The sequence below is a fragment of the Equus przewalskii genome, chromosome 7 (assembly GCF_037783145.1).
Source record: "Equus przewalskii isolate Varuska chromosome 7, EquPr2, whole genome shotgun sequence".
In the NCBI taxonomy this organism is placed as follows: domain Eukaryota; kingdom Metazoa; phylum Chordata; class Mammalia; order Perissodactyla; family Equidae; genus Equus; species Equus przewalskii.
Genome location: NC_091837.1, coordinates 69,290,676 through 69,312,531, shown reverse-complemented (window position 1 = coordinate 69,312,531; position 21,856 = coordinate 69,290,676). Strand labels below are relative to the sequence as shown.

The 21,856-nt window shown below is 52.2% G+C and overlaps 1 protein-coding gene across 3 annotated transcripts in view; it reads left to right on the top strand.

The window, feature by feature from the left end:
• Nucleotides 1-21,619, top strand: part of SMAD7 (SMAD family member 7) — a 29,481-nt gene extending 7,862 nt beyond the window's left edge. For 2 of the 3 annotated variants that reach the window (XM_070630188.1, XM_070630189.1), the window contains exons 3-4: nt 186-260; nt 19,600-21,619. In XM_070630188.1, the coding sequence (XP_070486289.1) occupies nt 186-260; nt 19,600-20,138 (614 nt within the window). In that variant the 3' untranslated portion in view covers nt 20,139-21,619. The remainder of the gene's footprint in view (nt 1-185; nt 261-19,599) is intronic. The other variant, XM_070630187.1, reaches the window with a different exon arrangement.
• Nucleotides 21,620-21,856: the final 237 nt, after the last annotated feature.

The following is a 21,856-nucleotide window of genomic DNA, read 5'->3' as shown; positions in this document are numbered from 1 at the left end:
TATGATGGGCAGTGAAGCCTGAGCAGACCATTAATAATCAGCATCGTGGCTGGGAGTCAGCCGTTTGGAATGTGTGGTTTCTCTTTAATGCTGTTTAGAATGTGCTTAAAAATTAATCTTGGTGTTTTCTATTTATTTATTTATTTGTGTATTTACTTATTTCTCTCTCCCATTCAAATCTACAGCAGACTGTCCAGATGCTGTGCCTTCCTCCGCTGAAACAGGGGGAACGAATTATCTGGCCCCTGGGGGGCTTTCAGGTGAGTCTCTTTTTCTTACTTTCCTGGCAATTCCAAGACTTCTTGAAATGACTGGAGGCTGGAGGAATGGGGGTGGCCCTCTGCCACCCCAGCTGGCCTGGAATTAATTCTCAGTTTTCTGTGCGTTAAACTGAGTGCATCCGTGGTGACTCTGGGGTGACTCTGATAACCCTTCAGCTTATCGTTTTGCAGTCCTTTACATATCACGACGCTGGGCCCGCTCCATACCTGGGGACCGGTGTGCTGTGTTTCCTGGTTATTGCTAAGCAGCTCCCTGCTCGAGGGGCTTCCACTTGGTGACTTTGGTGACATTAGTTCATGGGAGTAAGCTCTTTTTTGCTCTTGCCCTTAGTGCATCACGTGCCTTGAAGGGGGTGGATCCACCTTTTGGGAACTTGTTGAAGACAGATCCCAGGTGTAGAGGAGGTGTTCTTGATGCTTCTCTGCCAGTTCTGATTCCCAGTCCAGCTTAGTGCAAGATTCTGTAGTGCATGTCTGGGGATGGGAGTGGCAGGGTGGGGACACTGCAGGCAGTAGGCGCTACGCTAACGCTTCTCCGCAGCAGGGAAAGTTTTCCTCAGGGCCCGAAGGCGAGAGGGAGGGCCTGGAATGCGAGTGCTGGAGGGCTGTGGGATTGGATGAGGCACTCTGGTTAGCTTGAGCATCATTGTCCCCAAGGGACGTGAGAAGAGAGTGCTAGACTTGGAGAAACTCATTAGCCATGTAGGTGGGAGGCATTTCCATCTTTTTTTAAAGACCTCCTGTTTCCACCTGTTTTTCCCACCCCAGTATGCCATCACTGGATTTTCTAGGAACTAGCTAGAGCAAGAGGGAAAGTAACCTGGAAAGAAAAAAAAAAAGGGAAATTCCAGCGGAGTTCCAGGCATTTGTCGTTTCTTGCCTTTGGGACATTGGGTATAGGATCACGGCTGCTCAGATGGAAGCTGTGAAACTGTCTTTGGGGGTACTGTGGTGCGCCCTGTTTAGTGAAATGACTCACTGGTCAGCTGTGGCTCAGGCTCGGTTCGTCCTGGCCAGGTCCCTCCCAGGCTCTCCTCTCCAGGAATTGAGCTTGCTGAAAATGTCTTTAGGGAGACCTTGTTTGTTTTTGTTTCAGTGCAATATATACTCTGACTGTTATCTGAGACAGAGAGTATTGTTTACTCAAAGCTCCTAATGAGAACTGAGCAGGAAAAAGAGGGACGCAGAGAGGGGAGGGGGCTTTCAGCGTGAGGATGGGAGGGGACCGAAGCAGGCAACAGGGAGAACGTGCAGCGACATGTGGACGGTGTGGACTTGCATCCTTTCTGCTTTCTAAGGCTGAGAGAGTTCCTGAAAGAAAGAAGAGCGAGGAGAGGAAAGGGTCTGGGCAAAGTAACACACTCAGGATGTTGTTAGATGGTTTTATTTTTTAAATCCTAAATGTGCAGGGAGGAGCGCCAGCCCCTCTGAACCACATGAAATAAGCAAGGGAAGTGGTAGCTTTTGAAAGGGGGCTTTTCGGAAGGTTTGTCCTATTGATAACATCTTGTCTGTCTCCTCTGCTGGAGGAAATGACGCCACAAGGCTGAGCCACGGGGCTGAGCGTGTCCTTACCCAGCCCTGAGAGCTAAACAGTGTGACCCGCTGAACAGCATGCCCCCCGAAGCCCCTTCTGACATGGGTGGGCTTTAGGTTCCCCAAAGTCTTTCCAGTCCTAGAAGGAAACTGAAGGTGAAACAATTTATTAACGACTCCGTGCCACCCCCAGGGTAATTGCAACCCTTTAGATTAATGAGGAGCTGCGAGGCAGGAGCGATTGTCTCTGAAGGGATCGCCCGGTTTAACAAAACTGCAAAAAGGAAAAGAAAGGGGGGGCCTCCACATGAAAGAGCATTTGTTTTGAATTTTAGCTCTTGATTTACTAATTCCCAAGGCTTCAAAGTTTGAGCTCTTTCTTCTTTCCGTTTGGAGTTGGAGCAGTTTATTAATAATGTGCCGTGGGGGGAAATTGAAGAAACTGGTTTTTGGGTTGGTGCCAGTGGTTTGGGGGTGTCTGGAGGGGAGGCAGTGGGCACAGAGAAAACCCGGGGCTACACTGTTTGTAGTGAGAATGCTCCCCCAAAGCTGATTGTAGTGGCCGGGGGCCAGGGCAGAGGGTTTTGCAGATGGAGGAAGCCCAGACCTCCTCCTTTCTAAGAAGTTGATCTTTCCATGGGGGGGGGGAGGGGGCTGGGTGTGCCCGCCTTGCAGAGGATGAGGCCAGTGGGGGCTGCGGTGGCTGAATGGGGCAGGGCTGGGGAGGAGAAGGGGTTAGCAGAGGCCCGGGGGTGGGAGACTGCTTTGGAGAAACAGGGCCAAGTGGGCATCAAGGTGGGGAGCCAGGAAAGCGCCCACAAGCATCACCCCCTCCTCCCCCTTGAAATATCCTCTCTGAGTGTCTCTTTCACAGGCTCTGTGTGCTGTTTTCCTTCCTGTCCTGCCCTGGCTGAGTGCAGCCTTAATGAATGGGGCTCAGTTTAGGGTGGGAGGAAGGTCGGCAGCGGGAGCCAGGGCTTGATTCTCTTGGCAAGGGAAGAAGGGAAAGAAAAAACAGCCCAATGTGAAAATGTGGTGCCTCAGAGGTGGGGGTGGGGGTGTGCTCAAAGGCATGCCCCCTCCTGAAATGCAGGGGTGACTCCGAGGCTGGCCCTTCCCTTTCCTGCGAGGAAGGGGAGTGGGCGGGTGGGAGCGCTGGGCGCAGGCCCGCTGGCTGCAGGTTGGAATTCCAGCCTTGCAGCTTGGGTCTGGCCGGTGAGACGACAGGCCCGGGCCTTCGGGACTCGCAGTGAAACATACCCCACCCCTGCAAGTTTCCTCAGTCTGGGAAAACGGCACATTTTTAGAAGGCTGTGACTCGGTTCCAGGAGATTGTACTTTCATTTCTGACAGCCGGCTCTCCAAGACAGATGGATTGTTCGGTGCATGGTTTTGTGTGTGTGTGTGTGTGTGCACGCACGTGTGCTGCAGACGTACAGATAGATGATCCCGTGCACAGACACACGAGCAGGCACATGCTACAGGCAGGCTCTGGGATAGGCTGGGGTCCCTCTCTCGTGGGGTCGGTGGACATCAGGGCAGCTTCTCCATTAGGATATGCTCTTTGGGGGCAGGGAGCATTTGTGGATTGTTTCTGAACTGTGATTTGGCAGTCTGAGTTAAGCTCTCTGGGTATGGTGCCTTTAGAAAGGCATGCAACTCCAGAACAGGTCCTTGCTGCTGGCATGCGTCCTGGCCCAGGAAGACCCACCTTGGAGAGGTCTGACGTAGACGGGAAGCTTCTAGCTTCAGCTCGGCGGTGGAAATGGAAAGGATTTGCTCCCAGAACTTTCACTGTATCACTGGTAATTAAAAGCATGTGTGAGGAGCTGTCATCTTTGCAGCGTCCATCTGGAGTTTCTAAGGGGGCTATCGTGTAGCTTGTCTGCTGGCCTGGTTTGGGGAGTTGAAAGGAACACCATCTCACTTGCAAGTTCTAGATTATTCACCCATCCTCCAGCCTCCTCCTTTATATATTAATGTCTGGAGCTGGCTGGGCCTTAGCCCTCCTGACCTCCCCAGTTAGGGCAGAGATTGGAGGCCGGCAACCATTTGTAGTTCTTGAAACTTCAAAAAAGGTGTCACTGTGGATTTCAAGGAGGGAGGTGGGAAGCAATGGAGACATAAGTACTGATGTGTTTTTGGGGGACGTTGAGGGAACCCCATCTCCTGCTTGTGCCAAGTCATGCTTATGGGACAGACACTGTCCCACCAAGGGAGGCCAGCTCCTTTGCTAATCTTAAGATCCATGTATAGCTTCTAGTTCCCAAGTGTGGGTGATGGAAGTGTCCCTAGGTCTGCATCTGCTCCAGGAACGGTTCTCTCTTCCTCTGATCCCTGCTGGCATCTGTGATAGCCTCAGAAGAGAGTCTGTGAAAATTCCTATATGATCTGAAAATGCGGTCCTGGCTCAGTTCACGGTCAACTTGGGCTCAAACCAAGTGGCTTAGGAAAGATCGCTCCACCTTGTTTTTAAGGAAAGTTATTCAGCTGCATGTGAACAATTATTTATTGTCTGGCTTGGAATGGTGATAACAAACTGGGAACCTGGGCCTGCGTGCCTGTTGCTGCGATTTTGATGTCTCCCTCCCTGCCCGGAAACCAGCCGTTTGTGGTTTCATGAGCCTTCTGATGCTGTGGGGCCACAGGGAGTAGATTGAGCTCATTCAAGTGTCCAAGAGCATGGGCGTTGCGGGGGAGTCAGATGGAACAGAACGTGTGGCCATGAGCGAGTCCCCTTACCTACCCACCCCCCGGACCGCTGTGAGAAGTGACAGTTTGGATCTCTAGGGACCCAGTGTACATGCGTAATGACTCGGGCCTAGGGCCAGCTCACCTGGTGCACACCCACTCCCCGGGGAAGACCAGTCATGGACAGCAGCTCAGCCTGTTCGTCATCTCTTCTGCAATGCTTGAGGACATGCACTCATCCCTGGAGAAGGGCTCACTGATAAAACCTCTTTTGTCCTGGAAAGAATGAGGCAGTCAGGCAGGGGTTAAATGCAGGGTGACAGCATTTAAAGTCTCTGGAGCAAATTTGGGCTGCTCTGCCGGCCAGACTAGATGGGCTGTTGCCTCATGCATCCTGTCACTGAAGCACAACAGGGCTGGCCAGCGTAGAGGGAGGGGGGCCAGGTGACAGCCAGGTTCCGGTGTAGCTTTTGGCTACAGTCTAGCACACTAACAGTCTACCCGCCCTCCTTGGGCTTTTTCTTAGCAGAGCCTGGCTGTAGCTGGGTGGACTTCTGGACCTGTGGGACCTCTGTGGCAAGCTCAAGAGCCAGTGGGGCAGTGAGAAGGGAGGAAATGCCAAAGGATTCAGATGAAGTTTGGCTTCCTTTGCGTCTTTATTGTTGCTGTGACCGTAATAGTGCTCCTGCAGTGTTGTGACCACAAGCTGCTGTTTGGTCATTTCTGAAGTCTAGGCCTGGAAGCTGGAGCCGCACCTTCTAAGCAGGTGTCTTAACCTGGTGGGACAAAAAAGGCACAGAGCAGTGGTCCCCAGTCTTGCCTGCACATTAGAACCCCTGGGGTCTTCTGAGTCACGGTCTGTCGGCGTGGTCCCGGCAAGCAGTATTTTTTGAAGCTTTCCAGGGAATTGCAGCGTGCCAGCGAGTTGAGTTCGGAACCCCTGGTGTAGGGGTAAAAGGGGTCCATGTTTCTGTGGGGAGTATCTTTGTTGGCTTCTCTTGGTTGCCGGGCAGGTTTTCTGTGATTCTATATATGCTTCCGTAGTGAAGAATTTGAGTTCTTCTTCTCAAATAAGGTTTTTGCTTGACTGTAGAAACTTGACAGGGTGCCTCAACTCTGCGCCTTCCTCTAGTTGGCTTTGCTGTTGTGAATGACATTGTAAAAGTGACCCCTGAGACAGGATTTCCTTTTGGGGTGATAAAAATATTCTGGAACTAGGTAGTGGTGATGATTGCACAGCTCTGAATACACTCAATGTCACTAATGGTAAATTTTATGTTATGTGTGTTTTACCATGATTTTAAAAAGTGACCTCTCGTCGTTTTTAAATACGTGAAGGTATTTGAGTAATCCATAAAGAACAGTGACTCTAGAGAATTAAAAATGGACAGACTTGCTAGGTGCCTGGGTCCACTGTTGACGGACACTTACTTGTTTTCAAAGCACCTCTGGGGTCTATGGTGGTGGTGGTGATGGTGGGGGTCCCATCGATGGGCCTGTCTCTCTGACTCGCTTTACTTGAGGAAACAGGCGCATCTCAGTGTTGAGCTTTCGACCTTCCCTTTTCCACAAGGGTTGCACAAACGAGAGGCAGGAAAGTTCCCTGTGGTTGGTTTTCCGAGCCTGACCTTTCTGCAGGGGAAGTGAGTGCGCTTGCTCCCTCTCTGCCCCAAATGCTGTTTCCCCCTGGCCTGCCCAGCCTGCTTCTCTGGCCAGCCCAGGGACCCGTGAGCAGCCCGATGCAGGGGCTGCCTTCCAAAGTGTGGGGTCCTCCTGACCCCTCACTGGGTGATCCCGACCCCTCCTCCCGCCCTGCTGCCAGAACCCCTGGTCTGTGTGACATCCTCGCTGGGGTTATAGGGCTGCAGAGGAGGCAGGTGACTTGCCCGGGAGCCCTCCCTTTGCGGGAGCCTTGTGAAAGGATACTGTACAGCGCGGCCACTGGGAGGTCACCACTGGCCCTACCATCTTTCTCTCTCAGTATTGAATGGCTAGCCCGGAGTCTGGCTGTGTGCCTACTGTCACAGAGGCTTCCTCTGCGGGCTATTTTCAGCGGGAAGATATTATTAACTGCTGAGGCACAGTTCTCAATTTAGTGGCTAACACACCAAGAAAGCAACATTCCCTTGGTCACAGCCACTCCACCTAAACCCATTGGCTCCTTTGGGGGGCTTGGCCGGCCCCAGCCCCCTCCGCTTCTCCCTATGAGGTCTCCTTGGGGATGTGGGCCCCTAGCCCAGTTCCTGGAGAAGCTGCGGTCGTAGATTCAGTGTCTGCCCTAGAGAGAACCAGGCTTTTTATTAAGCCAACTTTTTAAAGGTATAGAAAATGATAGCATTTATATTCTAAGATGGGGAGATTTTGTGATAGGGATGGGGTACTGGTTGGAAAAAGGAACTTTCTATGGAATTTAGGATAGTTGTTTAAAACGGGGTGATAACTTTCACCTTGTAAGTGAACAGGAAATATTGGGACAAGACAGGAAATTGCGTCATTCCTTTTATGAGAAGAACTCCAGAAAAAAGTTGTTCGTGAAAGGTAGTGACTGAGAGAGGAGGCCAGGCCTGTTTTTTTCCCCCCCTTCTTCCCTTCCACTCCCACGAGAACTTTTAGACCATTTTCTTTAAGAAAGAGGCTGTTTGAGAACTTTATGTTATTTTTATTATTAAAAAAAATATTTTACCAGAAGGGTCACCTTCAGTTGAAATGTTAACTGCAGCCTTATTTCCCGGTTTACTGAAGAATCTTTCATGACTTTTTAGCTTCCTTCCCCAAATGGTGAGGCCAGGCAGCTCTTGGCTGCAAGTGAATTTTGGTTTGGCTGCTCAGTCCTCAACACTGAGCCCCACCCAGTGTCATTAGCTCGGTTTTAACTTGCAAAATAAAAAAAATTGTTATATTTTTTTGGTGGGGAGTGGGTAGGAATTTACTTCTGCCCTTAGCCTTTTAGCAGAGGTGTCTGGCACTTGGCAGTCGGAACTCAGGGCTGCCTTTATTTTCAAGCCACCAGCCCCCATTTGGCCAGAAGACTGCCCTTAACTCCAGAGATTATTTCTTGGTGCTGGTAAGGAGTGCACAGGAGACAAGCATGAGACACCACCCCGGTATAGCTGTGCCTGGTGCCTGTACTGTGTCCTGGGGGAGCGAGTAATGTGGCCCACCAGTTGCCTAGAAGCTTCCCCCCAAAAGAGGGCTTACCACGACCCCACAGTGATGTGGAAAAGAAGGTGGTATTGTCCTGGATATGAAAACACTGTTTCCATTTACTCATCTCTGGGTTTCTGAGTCCCCTCTTTTGACAATGTCTTTGTTCTAATGACATGGGACAGTGTCCCAATTCGGGCTGCCCAGGAGCCATCTGTAGGATGGAGACCAGAAAGAAAGACTCGTGTGTGGCTTGCTTACTCCCCACTTACCGCCCCCTCCCCCCTAGCTTTTCTCCTTAGCGTGCTTTGTTATGTTTTCATAACACAACAAGGGCCCTGGGGTGTGTAAAAGCATCGTTGAACACTTGGTGAGGGTAACTTGTCCAAACAGAGCGGGACGCCAGGGCACAACACCGTGGGCAGGTGGCGTGCCCGCAGAGGTTGCCGGCCCAGCGCCTGGCTCGCAAGCTCTTCCCGGGCTCTGCTTCAGCCAGCTGGGAAGTAGCTGAGGACAGGGGCCGCTCTTTGCCCGCCTCCATGGGGGGCCCAGGACAGGCCTGGGCCCTTTTGGCTGACCCCTGCCTGGAAGGCCTGGGTCCCTCCCAGGTGGAGTCACACCGGCCTCCCTGTCTCTGCTGGGTGTAAAGCTGGGCAGCCTCGGGAGAAGCAGCATGTCCCTGGGCTTCATTCATTGAGGGGTGGTTTCCCGAGCCGGCGAGGCGTGGAGGATGCAGTTCTCGCACCCTGATGGGATGAAGAGCAGCCGATGTCGGGCTTGTCTGAAGGTGCCCTTGGGTCAATGAGGTGGATGGCTTTTGAATAGGAGTTGGCTCCATCAGGAGTCAGGCAGGGGGCAGCATCTCAGGACAGAAGGAGCCAGGGCCGGGGGCTCAGAGCCAGGCCGTAGGGTGAGCTGTTGTAAGACGGGGTAGAGGTGCAGGGGAGGGCCCCGGGTGATTACCTGAGCCCGCAGGGTAGGCAGAGGGCTCTTCTGTCATCGGCTTGAGCCTCTGCTTTGGTTGTGTAGTCCGCTGAGAATTGAGATAGAGCAAAGCTTGTGGATAAACAGAGGTGGTCTCCCCTGGTTCTGGTTGGAGGCCCCCCCCCAACCTGTTGATTGTGAGATAACAGCAGTAACATGAGGAGGTATGATTATAACCCAGACCCTGGTGGTACCTGGGAGCGTAGCGCCAAGTAGAGGTGACTAGCCAAGCTCTGGCTCTTCCGTGGGACTGGAGCCGGGTCTGAGGGGACATCCAAAAGGATGGTATTTAATGTCTTGACAGCCACAGGAGAGGTGGGACATCTTCAAAGCCCGGGAGTTTGACTTTCCTTTGGTGACTTCTGTGGGTTTGAGCTCATGAAGACCATCTAGAGATGTGCCTTGCTATTTCATTTTAAATCTGTTGGTCAAGCCCGTTTCTGAGGTCCCAGCCCCGTGGGTGAGGCCCGGCCCACCTGTGGTTGGCTTTGCACGAAGTAATCTAATACACCGTTCCCAAGGTGTTTCATTTTCGCGCTCATCCTGCCCCTGTCCATTCCCCCACACCGACTGATGGCTCCATTGGCAGAGTTCACTAATTTAATGAATCTCCTTCCTCCTCTGTGGAGCCCCACTGGTCAGAAAAGTCCAGAATGCTGGTTTGGCCTGAGGTTTGATCCAGGGCAGAAAGAGAAGTAGTGATCTCAACTCCAATTTCATCTTGTACAGTTGAGGGTTTCTGTCTTTCAGACAGAAGACCACTCAGATAACAGGCCCCCCTGACTGTTGGCAGCCCTCGTGCTTGTTCGTTTCTGTGTTGCCTTTTTTTACTTTTTAACTTGGGATGGTCGCTCAGCAGGAACAAAAACATGACGCCAAGATATGACTGTGCTGCCAGTGGTCTCAACCTTTCTGCATTTGCCACTCCAGAGGTGAAATTATTGTCCCCATAACCTTTCCCACCTTCCACTACTTCCAGTTGCCTAAGGAAGTTTGGGAGTATCTCCTTCCCCAGTAAGTGAACTTCTGAAGCAGGGAAGTGTCGTGAAGAGCGCTTGGGGACCTTGCCAGCCCCAGGGCAGCTTCTTAGCCAGCCTGGCCCCTCCCCCTCATTAATCAGTAACCAAGAGGGAAAAGCAAAAGTTGAGTTCTTCCCTGTGACCTGGGTGCACAGTACAGTTCTTAAAAATAGATGGGCCCCATCTCCAGCTCAGTGGGGTCACAATTAAAACCCCACTGGGGGTATTTCCTGGGGAAGAGGCCCAGAGTGGGGGCCCTGCAAAGATTCAAAACCTCACCCCCACCCCAGTGTTTGCCGGATCCGAGTTCCAGGAGGGGGCTTGGAGAGAATTACAATGGGAAGGAAAGTGCCCTCCAGGTTTCTGTCCCCAGAGGCTGACCTGCTTTCCTGGGCTGGGGGAGGGGACCCTGAGCCACCGACAGGCCAACAGGCCTTGGGTGAGCCATTTTTGTGTCCTGGGCCTCTCAATTTTCTCATCTGCAAAATAAGTGGTTGGACCTGGTCTTCAGGTCCCTTGCAATCCTGGCATCCTGGGATCTGTGATCTTTGGTTCTTGGATTTGAGTGTGTGGGAATGAGACCTCTGTTGCTGAGGTGGTGGGTAGCTAATGACTTCTTCCTATTTGCAAATAAAAAGATGGTAGTTCTTCACGTTTCTTGGTTTGCACTCTTCCAAGAATGAGTGAAGACTGAGGAGTCTTTCCCCAGAAAAATGCATATGCATACCAATATTTGCATACATTTCCAGGGGGCCTTTGGCCTTGCGGTGGGTGGCTCACTAATGGAACCCCTTGTACTCCGGAAGGCAGGTTTATAAGGGGGGGATGCAGAGCATTAGGAGAGGCGGGGCCTTTTGCTTTCTCTTTTCTTTTGGTGGTAAAATAATACATAACATTTACCAACACTTAACCATTTTTAAGTGTAGGGTTCAGCGGCATTAAGTATATTGTGGTGTTCTGCACCCGTCACCACCATCTACCCCAGAACCTTTTCACCTTCCCAGACTGAAACTCTCTACCCACTAAACACTAACTCGCTGGTCCCCGTTCCCTTCCCACCCCTGGCAACCACCATGCTACTTTCTGTCTCTATGAATTTGTCTATTCCAGGTACCTCATATGAGTGGAATCGTACAATATTTGACCTTTCATGACTGGCTTATTTCACTTAGCATAACGTCCTACAGGTTCACCGTGTTGTATAGTAGTTTGTGTCAGAATTGCCTTTCTTTTTAGATGTGTGTGTATATATGTTTTGTTGATCCATTCATCTTTCAGTGAACACTTGGGTTGCTTCCACCATTTGGCTATTGGGAATAATGCTGCTGTGAACATGGGTGTACAAGTATCTCTTCCACATCCTGCTTTCGATTCTTCTGTGTATATACCCAGAAGTGGGATTTCTGGGTCATGTGGTAATTAGCTAGTTTTTTGAGGCACCGCCATACGGCAGGGCCATCTTGACTTGTGCTTGGACGGATCAGATGGGGCCGGCAAGGAAGCCCGACTCCCCATCATACTCTTGGATGCAACTGGGTGTGCTTGGGGGTGAGCCTTGGGGGGGTGGAGTGAGGGAAGAGCAGGGGTGGGGGTAGAGTGGGGGGACTGAGTCTGTCCATGTGCGTTGGAGGAGGGGCAGCCTGGCCCTCTGCAGTAATACAAGCCAGATTGGAGCCCATACTGATGTGAGGCCCAGAGTCCTCTGAAATGGGGGGGCACACAGCACAGAGCAGCCGGCGATTTGTGTTGGACTCCAGCAGCCTTATGATGGCAGTCCAGGCTGGGGGAAACTTTCGTCTGTCTTTCTTCCCCCTGGCCACCTCCCTGGAGGCCAGGAGTGGAAGGACCTGGGAGAGGGGCCCCTCAGGCCTAGGAGGTTCTGGGTGCTCTAGGGGTGAAAGCACTGGGATGGCTGAACAGTGAGTGTGTCAAAGCCGGAGAGATTAGATTACGGAGGCAGACAGAAGTAATGATTAACTTTTCCAGTCTGCACACTGTCTCCAGTCTGTCGTACTGTTGTTTTTCCCCATAAGTACAGTGCGGCCCGGCCCGGCCAGGCCAGGCCCTGGTGTTGGGTTGTAAAGAGAGAAGGAATGAGGACTGGGAGTGACAGGGGGCGGGGAGCCAGTGAGCTGGCTGGAGAAGGGAGCCTTTTCCATCAGATCCTGCGTTGGAATTTATTGGCCGGAATGCAGTAAATGTTCAAAATGCCACCCCATCCAACAGTTTTCATAATTGTTATGGAAGAAGGGGGGCTGGGGGAGGGGAGGGATGAAAAGGACTTTTGTTTCTCACGGTATTTTTCCACGTCTTGGGAAGGGTTTCCCTACCCTCTAGAAAAACGAGAGTTGAGTTGGAGCTGTGGAGGGGGGGCGGGGCGGGCAGGGCAAGCCTGGGTCTGGGTCCTGAAATGCCTACCTTTTGGGGAGCTGGGAGGTCAGTGTGCACCAGGTTTTCTTCAAGGAGGCCCACAGCAAAAGCAACTCCTGCAGCCCCCAGACCTGCAGAACTAGGCGAAGACTCCCCTATACTTCTGGGGTTTGCGTCCTTTGGGAAAATTGGCTTTGTAGGCATCCCTTTTTATTAAGATTCTTACCAAGTTTTAACATGTAGCCCACATACTTACAAGTGGTCAATAAAAAGAAGAAAGCAAGGGACTTTTTGGTGATTTAAGTAAAGGTTCTTTTGTTGGGTTCGTGTGTGCAAGTGTGTGTGCATAATGCACGTGTGAAATTTGGGGGGAATCTCTGGACTGTCTCCAGGTGGGAGGTGGGTGGGTGGGGTTTTAAACATCGGACTTTCTGTTGTGTGATGGTCCCACCTCTTGTTGTGTCTTCCTGGGAGTGATCAAGGTTGTACCCAGGGAACCCGCAGGTGAGCAAATCAGACCCTGCAGGTCTTATCTGAAGAATCAGAAGAAGAGAGCGGCTGAGTTATTTGGGGGCGATGGTGGGAATTTTGTGGTGCACTGTGGAGCGGAAGAGTCTTGAAATTCAAACTTGAGAAATGGTGAGGCTGGATGCAAGTGAACAACAGCCAGAGAGGCCCATTTACTGTAAATATTATGAATGGAGTTGGCTGGCCCGGAGTCCCCACCCTTCCTCTGAGGCCTCTCGGAGCCGGGCAGAGCTGGCCTCCTCAGAAGGCAGGCAGCCGGGTACACGCTATAATTTGCATGGCTGAAGGCTGGGGCACAGGAAGCCGCGTCAGCCCGGCTGGCGAGACAGACAGGAGCTTTTGATTTGTGTGGCTTCCCTCCCCTGCCCGGCACTACCCTCAATTATATTCTCTGATAGCAAAATACTGCCCTTAGGAGGGACCCCCGGCCTGGGGGCCTCAGACTTGGACGTTGGTGGGGCTTTGGGAGGTGGGGGTGGGGCCGCTTTGGGGAGCAGGGAAGTAAATTTTAGCTCTAGTAACTGATTACTCATCGTAATTTGTAAGGCACGGTCACGAATCAGTCTTCTAGACCAGCAGGATCTGCCAAATATGTGAGCTCGGGAGGGGGTTTGCAGGAGGAGGGTGGCGATGGGTGAGGAAGTTTGTTCGGGGCACCAAGCCTGGGCAGACAGTGGAAGTTTGGCAATAAGGAGACCTCCCACGGGACTCCCCTTTTCCTGAGGGCCATGAATGACAAGACAGAAAGAACGCGAGTTTGTAAACTCTGAAATGTGAAATAGAAAGTTGGTTGAGAGATGGACCCGGCAAAATCTGACTCAAATCTCCTTGCCCTTTGATTTTGTTTTGTTCTGTTTTATTGTTGCAAATTAAATGCAAAAATGTGCCCTCCTCCCCAAAGTGATTTTCTTACTCTCCGGAAGGTAGTAAAAATAAATGGAACCAGCGGTGGGGAACGCAGATTGGGTGCGTTTGTGAATCACAGAATGTAGCCAGAGACCATCAGAGTCAGAAGGGCGCCCGTGGGGCTGTTTTGCCCCGGCCCCCTTCAGATGAGTTACGGACAGGTCAAACTGAGACTGAGCGGGCAAACCACTTGGCCTAGGTTGCAGAGCAGCTTGCTGGCAAAGAAGCCAGTTCACTCCCTGCTTCATAATGCGAGGGAGCTGGACCCCTCTCTCTAAAGCCCTAAAGTAGGCGTAGTGTTTTCAAACTGTGTTCTGAAGGACACTAGTATTTTTTGCCTCCAGCATTTGAAGAGGAACCCTTGGGGACTGGGGGCGTTAGAGGCCTGAGGTGGCTGCCCATTCACAGCTCTTACTGGGCAGTATTCTGGCCTCAAATCCCAACTCTGCTCTTTGGCAAGTGACATGTGCCTCAGTTTCCCCTTCTTTAACATAAGGGTGGTAATCGTATGCAGCTTCACAGGGCTGTTATGAGCCCCTTGAAACAGGGCCTGTACGTGGTAAATGCTTATTAGGTGTAGGCATCGGCCCAGAACTGTTCTCTCCCACCTTGAGGGGGCGGTGGGGAGGAAGGGGGCAAAGGGGAACAGTGGTCAGCGTTTTCTGCGTGTTTGGAGAACCCAAGAGAAGACAGGCTCCTATGAGATGAGACCCCTGAGTGTATCCGCATGCTGAGTGCTGGCCGTTTCTGTAATCGTTTTAACAACCCTGTGAGGCTGGCACTGGGAGCTTAGGGATCAGCTTAGGTCACCACTGAGGTTCCATGGGAGGCAGATTTGAACTGGGGTAGGGGGCACAGGGTGTGTGACTCCATAGCTGGTCAGCCCAAAGGGTGGGATTTGGGGGAACTCAGTTGGGCCTGGGGACCTGAGGAAGCACCCTGGCCTTTGAAGGAGACCCTGCTCCCCGCCCCTCATCCAGCCAGCTCAGTGGAGATACCTCATTGCAGAGCCCTGAAAAAAAAAATCCAGCTTTCTTCTTCTTCATTTCTACCAACCAGAATTCAGTCTCTGTTCCATTTGGTGAAGGAGCTTGGGCTAGTTGCGATGGGTTGGGTCTGAGCGTTTTCTGGATAACTGAGAGTTAACCTGAGACGTTTTGAGTTTATTTCAACCCCTATGGGTAATGTGCTCCAAACCCCAGAGCTGCCTGGGCAGGTGTTCTTTGGTGTTCTGAATAAGGTTGTCATAAACATGGCAGATCAGAGCTGACCCAGAACCCATATTGAACCCAGACATCTCAGCAAGTTTTTATGTGTTTGCTTTAAGTTTTTGGTCATTTGCCTCTTAAAAAGAAGAGACCAACAAGGGTCCTTGTTAACTGTGGGTTCATTGGGATGAGACTATATTGGATGGATTGGCACTGGGTCCCCTTGTGTCTCTTTCCTTGTCCCTGAAGTGGGCTGGCTGCTTTCAGAACAGCCAGTTTCCTGACCAGGGTGGGGAGCAGGGCTGACAGGTGCTGTTAACCTTTGAGACGTCTGATGCAGGGAAGGACAGGATGAGGCAACCGTTGGTGGCGCCAGAGTCGAGAGGAGGGAGGACCCTGGACCTGAGGAGGGCGAGGCGGGGTGATGTTACCGTTCCAGACTTTCCAGGTTTAACTTATGGGTGTCCATTTGTGCCCTCTGTTTGTCCTCATCACCCTGCATGAGGCAGTCTTTTCTGCCCAGGCTCCTGTCTCCCTGGCTTCTCCATCCTCAGCCTTCTGCTCTGCTGGACCACTGGGCAGGGACTCACAAGTCTGTCTCACTGTGGGATTTTGGCAGAGAAATATCCTTTTATAATCCCGGTGCCTCAAGGAGATGAGAGTGGGTGGAGACCCCTCCTTGCGCACCTTCTACTCCAGCCCCCTTGTGCCTGGGCAAGAGGCACATTTAATGCACTGAGTGCCAGCAGCTGTGGTGTTGTCTGTACTGGCTTGGTTTCCCAAGTGTGTCCCTGTCCTGAAAGGTTAGAATCTCTGGGACAGGCTCCCCCCCAACCCCCATCAACACCACCCCTGTGTGGGTACCACTAGGCTCGGATGGCCTCACTCTGGGGCACACCTGAGTTCTCCAAATTCCACCGGGTATTTTCGGAACAGCCCTGCCTCTCTGGCCTCATGGTTGACTTCATAAGCTGGAGACCAGAAGTGGTACCATTGAGGCACCGAAGTTGGCCTTTCCTCCCTCCCTTCATTTTTCTTCTTCTTCATTTCCTCACATCTTCAAATAAAAAATTTAAAAAGGGAAATTCCTCTCTTACCTAAAATGTGGCCTTGAGGTCTGGTCACCCCATGCCGTTGAGATCCCAGGCACGAGGTTCATTCACCAGCCTCTGGTCTTCTAGAAGGGTCTGGTCTGTTCATTCATGGCCAAGGTAATTAAATCGCTCTTTGTAGGAGGCAGGGACCTCCTTGTTGAGCAGTCTTCCCGAATGCACGTGCCAACGTAGGGCGACATCCTTCCCCTTCTCGACACCCACCTCCCCTTTCCTTTTAAAGCATAGATTTTATGCTCTAAGGGAAATGGGGAAGGGGAGGGGGGAAAACAACCTTAAAGGAATTTTAGGCCGATTCAGCATTTTTCTGGGATTGCTCCAAAAAAATCCCTAAACTGTAATAAAAAGAAAAAATTGTGAGCAGGCATCTGATTAGTTAGCTTTTTACAACGCAGCTTTTCTCTTGAATACTTTAAAATGCGCAAATACACTTTTAAAACAAGCCCCTGTTCGGTTCTCTGAGGGGGAGAGAAGTTGTTGAAAATACTGGAAAAGGTTGTAAAGCTCGGGGAAATTAATGAGGGACCGCGAGTTTGGCCTTTGGAGGTTAAGTGTCAGCAGCCAGGATAAGAAGCCCCAGCTGGGCTTCGAGACTCTTCCTTAGTCCTCTTGAGGAGGGAGACTCTTCTGTGTGAGGTCCTCCCAGCTCCTCGCCATGAGGCCTGGGAAGCCCCCAGGACTAAGCGTCTTCACAGACGTTTGTGGGGAGATACTTGTGGGCTGAGGGCCCAGTTCAGGGAACTGTGTTTCTGTGAAGATGATGCTGAGCGCTTCCCAGAAATGAGCCCAAGTAGCGGGGAATTCGGGGCACATCTCTGAATTGGCAATGTGGGATGTTGTCCCTGCCACCCAGAAGTGTGATTCTTGCAAGGGGCCTTCGCCGTCGCAATGGGTTCGCTGGAGAGCGTGTTTGTGTGCTCAGAGATAGTCCCAGGAGCAGGGAGAATAGAGGGTGTCGGGGTGCCCGGAGGCTGCAGAGTGACACAGGGGCGGCCTGGAGGACCCGGGAGGGGGAGGAGCAGGCAGGGGTCCTTGCTGCTCCAGATGAGGGCACCTAGCAGGCTTTCAGGGGCCTTGTTCACACACAGGGACACCCACACGCTGCCATTTATCTGGGCCGGGCCATTAACCTCAACAGAAAAAGGCTTTTTCCAGGGGATGTCTGGCAGCAAATTGCTGGGTGGACTGGCGGGCTGCACAGATGAAAGAGAAACCCGCCAGAACGCCTCCCCCCGCCCCCCCCACTCCCCCCACGGCGCTGGGCTGAGGCCAGTCAACCTCAGGCCCCAGCCCCTGCCCAGCTTCCTTTGCCCCCAGAGGCCCACTGGGCAGACGAGGCCCTCTCCCCTTGTCGGTTGGCCTGGCACGGGACAACTGGATCCCAGGCCCCCACCCCACCCCGCCTCGCACCTCCTCCCCCTGCCCCCCCCCCCCCACTCTCCCCCTCTGCTGGTGGTGCCAGGTTTCAGGGGTCTGGGCTGCATGAAACAAAGTATTGTGAGGCTCCGCCGAGGGTCTCCTGAACCCCCCCCCCCCCGGTGACTCGCTCAGTCTTCCTCTCCAGGTCAGGTTCACTGGCCTGAGTTCGGATCATAAGCCAGAGCTTCTTACATTTCAAAATACTCTCCTCCCCAAAACGGGTGGGCCGATGCCCCGTGCCTCCCAGAAGAGGGTTTTCTCCTTCCCAGCAGACTTGCGTGCCTGAGTCTCCTTATTTCCGTGGATGTTGTGGGTCCTCGGTGCAGCCTTCCGAGCTGCACTCCCTCAGCAGGAAGGTTCAAAGACTGCCAGCACTCACGAGTTTATTAGCAGTTGATGGATACTCTGCAGAAACAAGTTAATGCCCGATGAGTCACCTTCTGCTCGCAGCCCTTGTCCCTCTCTTGTTTTTCCATATGTTCCAGTATGCGCGCGTGCAAACATACTCTACACGCTCGTATGTGTGCTCGCACTCACGGACACGCACGGTCTCTCTCACACTTGGACTTCATAGCTGCATGTGTTGGGGGTGACAGGCCAGTTTTCCAGGGTCTGTTTTCAGTGGGGTGGGGATGGAGGAAGGGGAAGGAGCCCTTGGCTACCCCGTTTTGTGTAGCTGTCTGGATAGGCGTTTGAGAAGGCTACTTGGGGTGTCTGTAGGAGACAGCTGCTCAGGGGGTGTGTGCGTGGCTGCCTCAGTGGGTCTCAGTGCACATCTGCGGACTTATTCATGGGGCACCTCCTTGAAAAGACTGGCTGCTGCTTTAAAAAAAAAAAAGTTAATGGAACTGACTGGTTCCCAGGTCCTAACATGCCTGGAGATGTTGGACGGAGTCGGTGTGCTCAGCCACCCTGGGTTACCCGGCCTGTCTGCCAGGGCAGCAGGACAGGGGGCCCCGAGCTCCCCTCCACCCCCAGCACACCATCATCGACCCTCCATCGTTCCAAAATCAGAGAGGCCGAAGAAACCGAAAGCCAGCTCACGGCTGACCCCCCCCTTCATGCCCCAGCCCCCTGAGAGTGAGCAGCAGGGCTGAGAGGGAGGGCTGCAGAGGGGGCCGGAGGAGGCCTCCGCCGCCGGGCTTTTCCCCATTTTTGTTAACAAATACAAGACTTCCGGTCTCCGCCCTGCCACCACAAACCACAGAGTTCCTGCAGCCCGACCGAGCTGGGGAGATTTATGGTTCCCAGTCTGAGGCCTGCCCCTCCGGCTCCGGCTTAAGGAGGAGTTGGAATGCCAGCCGCCGGGGCTCCCTCTCCCTCCATGTGATCCCCGTTTTAGACCTCCGAGTGCCTGTTTAGGAAAATCACCTTACCAGAGTTACCCCAGTCTCCCCGGCTGCCTGTGGGAAAAACCACGTCTAGGGAAGCCGGGGTGGGGCCTCTAGGGGAGGAAGGGAGGAAGGAGGGGGCAGGGTACTGAGTCTAGATGCTTCTGGGGAGGGAGGGGAGAGAGGGGTGTGGGCAGAGAAGGGCCCTTCAAGCATGGTTGCACCCATTTTAGACACATAATCTTCTGTCTGGGTAGGAGGAAGCTTCGTGAAGGTAGTCTGGGTTAACACTGATCTTCGCGTTGTGATTTGGCATTTTGACATGAACTCACCCTTTGTGTACAGAGCTGCCACTGGCAGACACACTGAGAGTTGTTTCTCTATTAGGAAGATAGATGTTTTTGCCCCAAACCACCTCCATTTTAATTTTTACCAGATGGCGCTCCCTTATGACCAAGGCACTAATCTGAGAACTAGGTGACAAGCACAGAGACCATATAGCAGGCAGTCCCAGAGTCTGGAGAACTTGTTCCAAGTCTAGCTGTGTCATCCCCAGGGCCTGAGCAACAGGCTTTCTGGGTCCTGGTTTTCTCATGAGGATGACAAGGGGCTGGAGCAGCTGACCCTCAAGGTTCCATTCAGTTTAAAGAACTGTAATTCTAGACCATTTCTCTATGAGGCCTTTTCTAGCCCTAAAGCCAGGACCAGCCAAGTTACTAAAGGTCCCCTGGCTTCTGACTCTGCAGGGGTGGGGCTTCCTTTGGCCAGGTGGGCATATGTGTTGGTGTCCTGGGTCCCTGACAGGATGAGGGGAGTGGAGGGAAGAAGCACCCCAACCCCATGCTTAAAGGCAGGGCTCTTCCATCAGTGGGTCAAGATTTCCAGGCCTCACTAGGAGGAGGACTGGAGCCTGCAGCAAACCCAGTACCATCGCCTCCTCCTTCCATCTTGTACTGAGAGATCAGCTGGTTATGGGGGTACGTGTGTGTACGCATATCTTGATTCCAGGAGGAAGAGGAAAAGTGTCAACCCCCATCACTTCCAACCTTGTCCGCCATTTTGTTTTATAGATTCCCAACTTCTTCTGGAGCCTGGGGATCGGTCACACTGGTGCGTGGTGGCATACTGGGAGGAGAAGACCAGAGTGGGGAGGCTCTACTGTGTCCAGGAGCCCTCCCTGGACATCTTCTATGATCTACCTCAGGGGAATGGCTTTTGCCTCGGACAGCTCAATTCGGACAACAAGAGTCAGCTGGTGCAGAAAGTGCGGAGCAAAATCGGCTGTGGCATCCAGCTAACGCGGGAAGTGGATGGCGTGTGGGTGTACAACCGCAGCAGTTACCCCATCTTCATCAAGTCAGCCACACTGGACAACCCGGACTCCAGGACGCTGTTGGTACACAAGGTGTTCCCCGGTTTCTCCATCAAGGCTTTTGACTATGAGAAAGCGTACAGCCTGCAGCGGCCCAACGACCACGAGTTCATGCAGCAGCCGTGGACTGGCTTCACTGTGCAGATCAGCTTCGTGAAGGGCTGGGGCCAGTGCTACACCCGCCAGTTCATCAGCAGCTGCCCATGCTGGCTGGAGGTCATCTTCAACAGCCGGTAGCCACGTGGGGAGAGGACAGAGTGTGAGCCGAGCGGGCCCAGTCCAAACTACTTTGCTGCTAATATTTTCCTCCTGAGTGCTTGCTTTTCATGCAAACTCTTTGGTCGTTGTTTTTTTTCTTCTTCTTCTTCTCGTCGTTCTTGTTTATGTTCTGTTTTGTTTTGTTCTTTGAGAAATAGCTTATGAAAAGAATTGTTGGTTTTTTTTGGGGGGGGTGGTATGGTTGGCAGGATGCCGCAACATGAAGAGGGGAAGCAGAAATCAGAGTCCCACCAAACACAGTGTACGCATGGGGAGCAGGCCCTAACTTGGGGGTCGTTTCCCTTGTCACAGTGTGTGTGTGTGTCTGAGTGAGTGAGTGTGTGTGTGTGTGTGTGTACGACAGATGGGGAAATGGCATGCTGTGTGTGTTTCTTATGGGTGTCCCTGGCTGAGAGGTTTGTGCTCCCAAGCTGTGTCTCTCTTGCCCTTTGGACGTGCTCAAGGGGCACAGGCAGTACCTGGGCAAGCCACACGAGTGTCCCAGCAGCCTGGGGAAGCCCCCGCCCCGCCTCTCCCCTTCTAGGACACAGCCTGTCTGCAGGCTTCTTAGAAGGAGCCCTGCCCGAGGCTGAACCAGAACCCATTGCCTCCATGCTTGTCTTATTCTCCTCCAGCCACCCCGCTGCCGTTGTCGTGTCTTTCTTTTTTGGCCATCTGCTCCTGGAAATCTCTGAGATGGGCTTCCCAAGGGCTGCCGGGGCAGCCCCGTCACAGTATTGCTCACCCAGTGCCCTCTCAGGCCCCTCAGCCTCTCCCCTGCCCTAGTTACATCAGGTTTTTCCCGGACTCAGAAAACCAGCTCAGCACTTTCCTCCCCTCCACAGCCTGTGTGTTGAGCTCTGCTGTCAGACCAGCGAGGGGAGCAGCCCTGGGAGGGATACTTCTCAGCAGCCTCCCTTCCCACCAAGAAGGATTCGGTCCATCGTCACCCACGGTACCATCCTGGGCTGACACCTAACTCTTCTTTCATTTCTCCTACAACTCATACACTCGTATGATACGTTGACACTGCTCTTAGCTCAATGAGCATGTTTAGACTTTAACATAAGCTATTTTTCTAACTACAAAGGTTTAAATGAACAAGAGAAGCATTCTCATTGGAAATTTAGCATTGTAGTGCTTTGAGAGAGAAAGGACTCCTGAAAAAAAAAAACCCTGAGATTTATTAAAGAAAAAAATGTATTTTATGTTATATATAAATATATTATTACTTGTAAATATAAAGACGTTTTATAAGCATCATTATTTATGTATTGTGCAATGTGTATAAACAAGAAAAATAAAGAAAAGATGCACTTTGCTTTAATATAAATGCAAATAACAAATGCCAAATTAAAAAAGATAAACACAAGATTGGTGTTTTTTTCTATGGGTGTTATCACCTGGCTGAATGTTTTTCTAAAGGAGTTTATGTTCCATTAAACAATTTTTAAAATGTATACTTGATTCCATGTTGTCCTCCAGCTCCTTTTTCTTCTGGTCGGAGGGGTGTGGGGAGGGACCTGCATCCCAATCCAGGACAGTTGGGGTCTCCCCAGCCCAGTGCTTGACTGGGGAAGAGGGGAACGTGGGCCACAAAAGGGGGCCACCAAAAACAGCCTGATCTTCCCTGTATGCCACCAAGACCCCTACCTGCACAGACACCCCATTTCTTGTTAGGCAGTAACCCTAGGGTG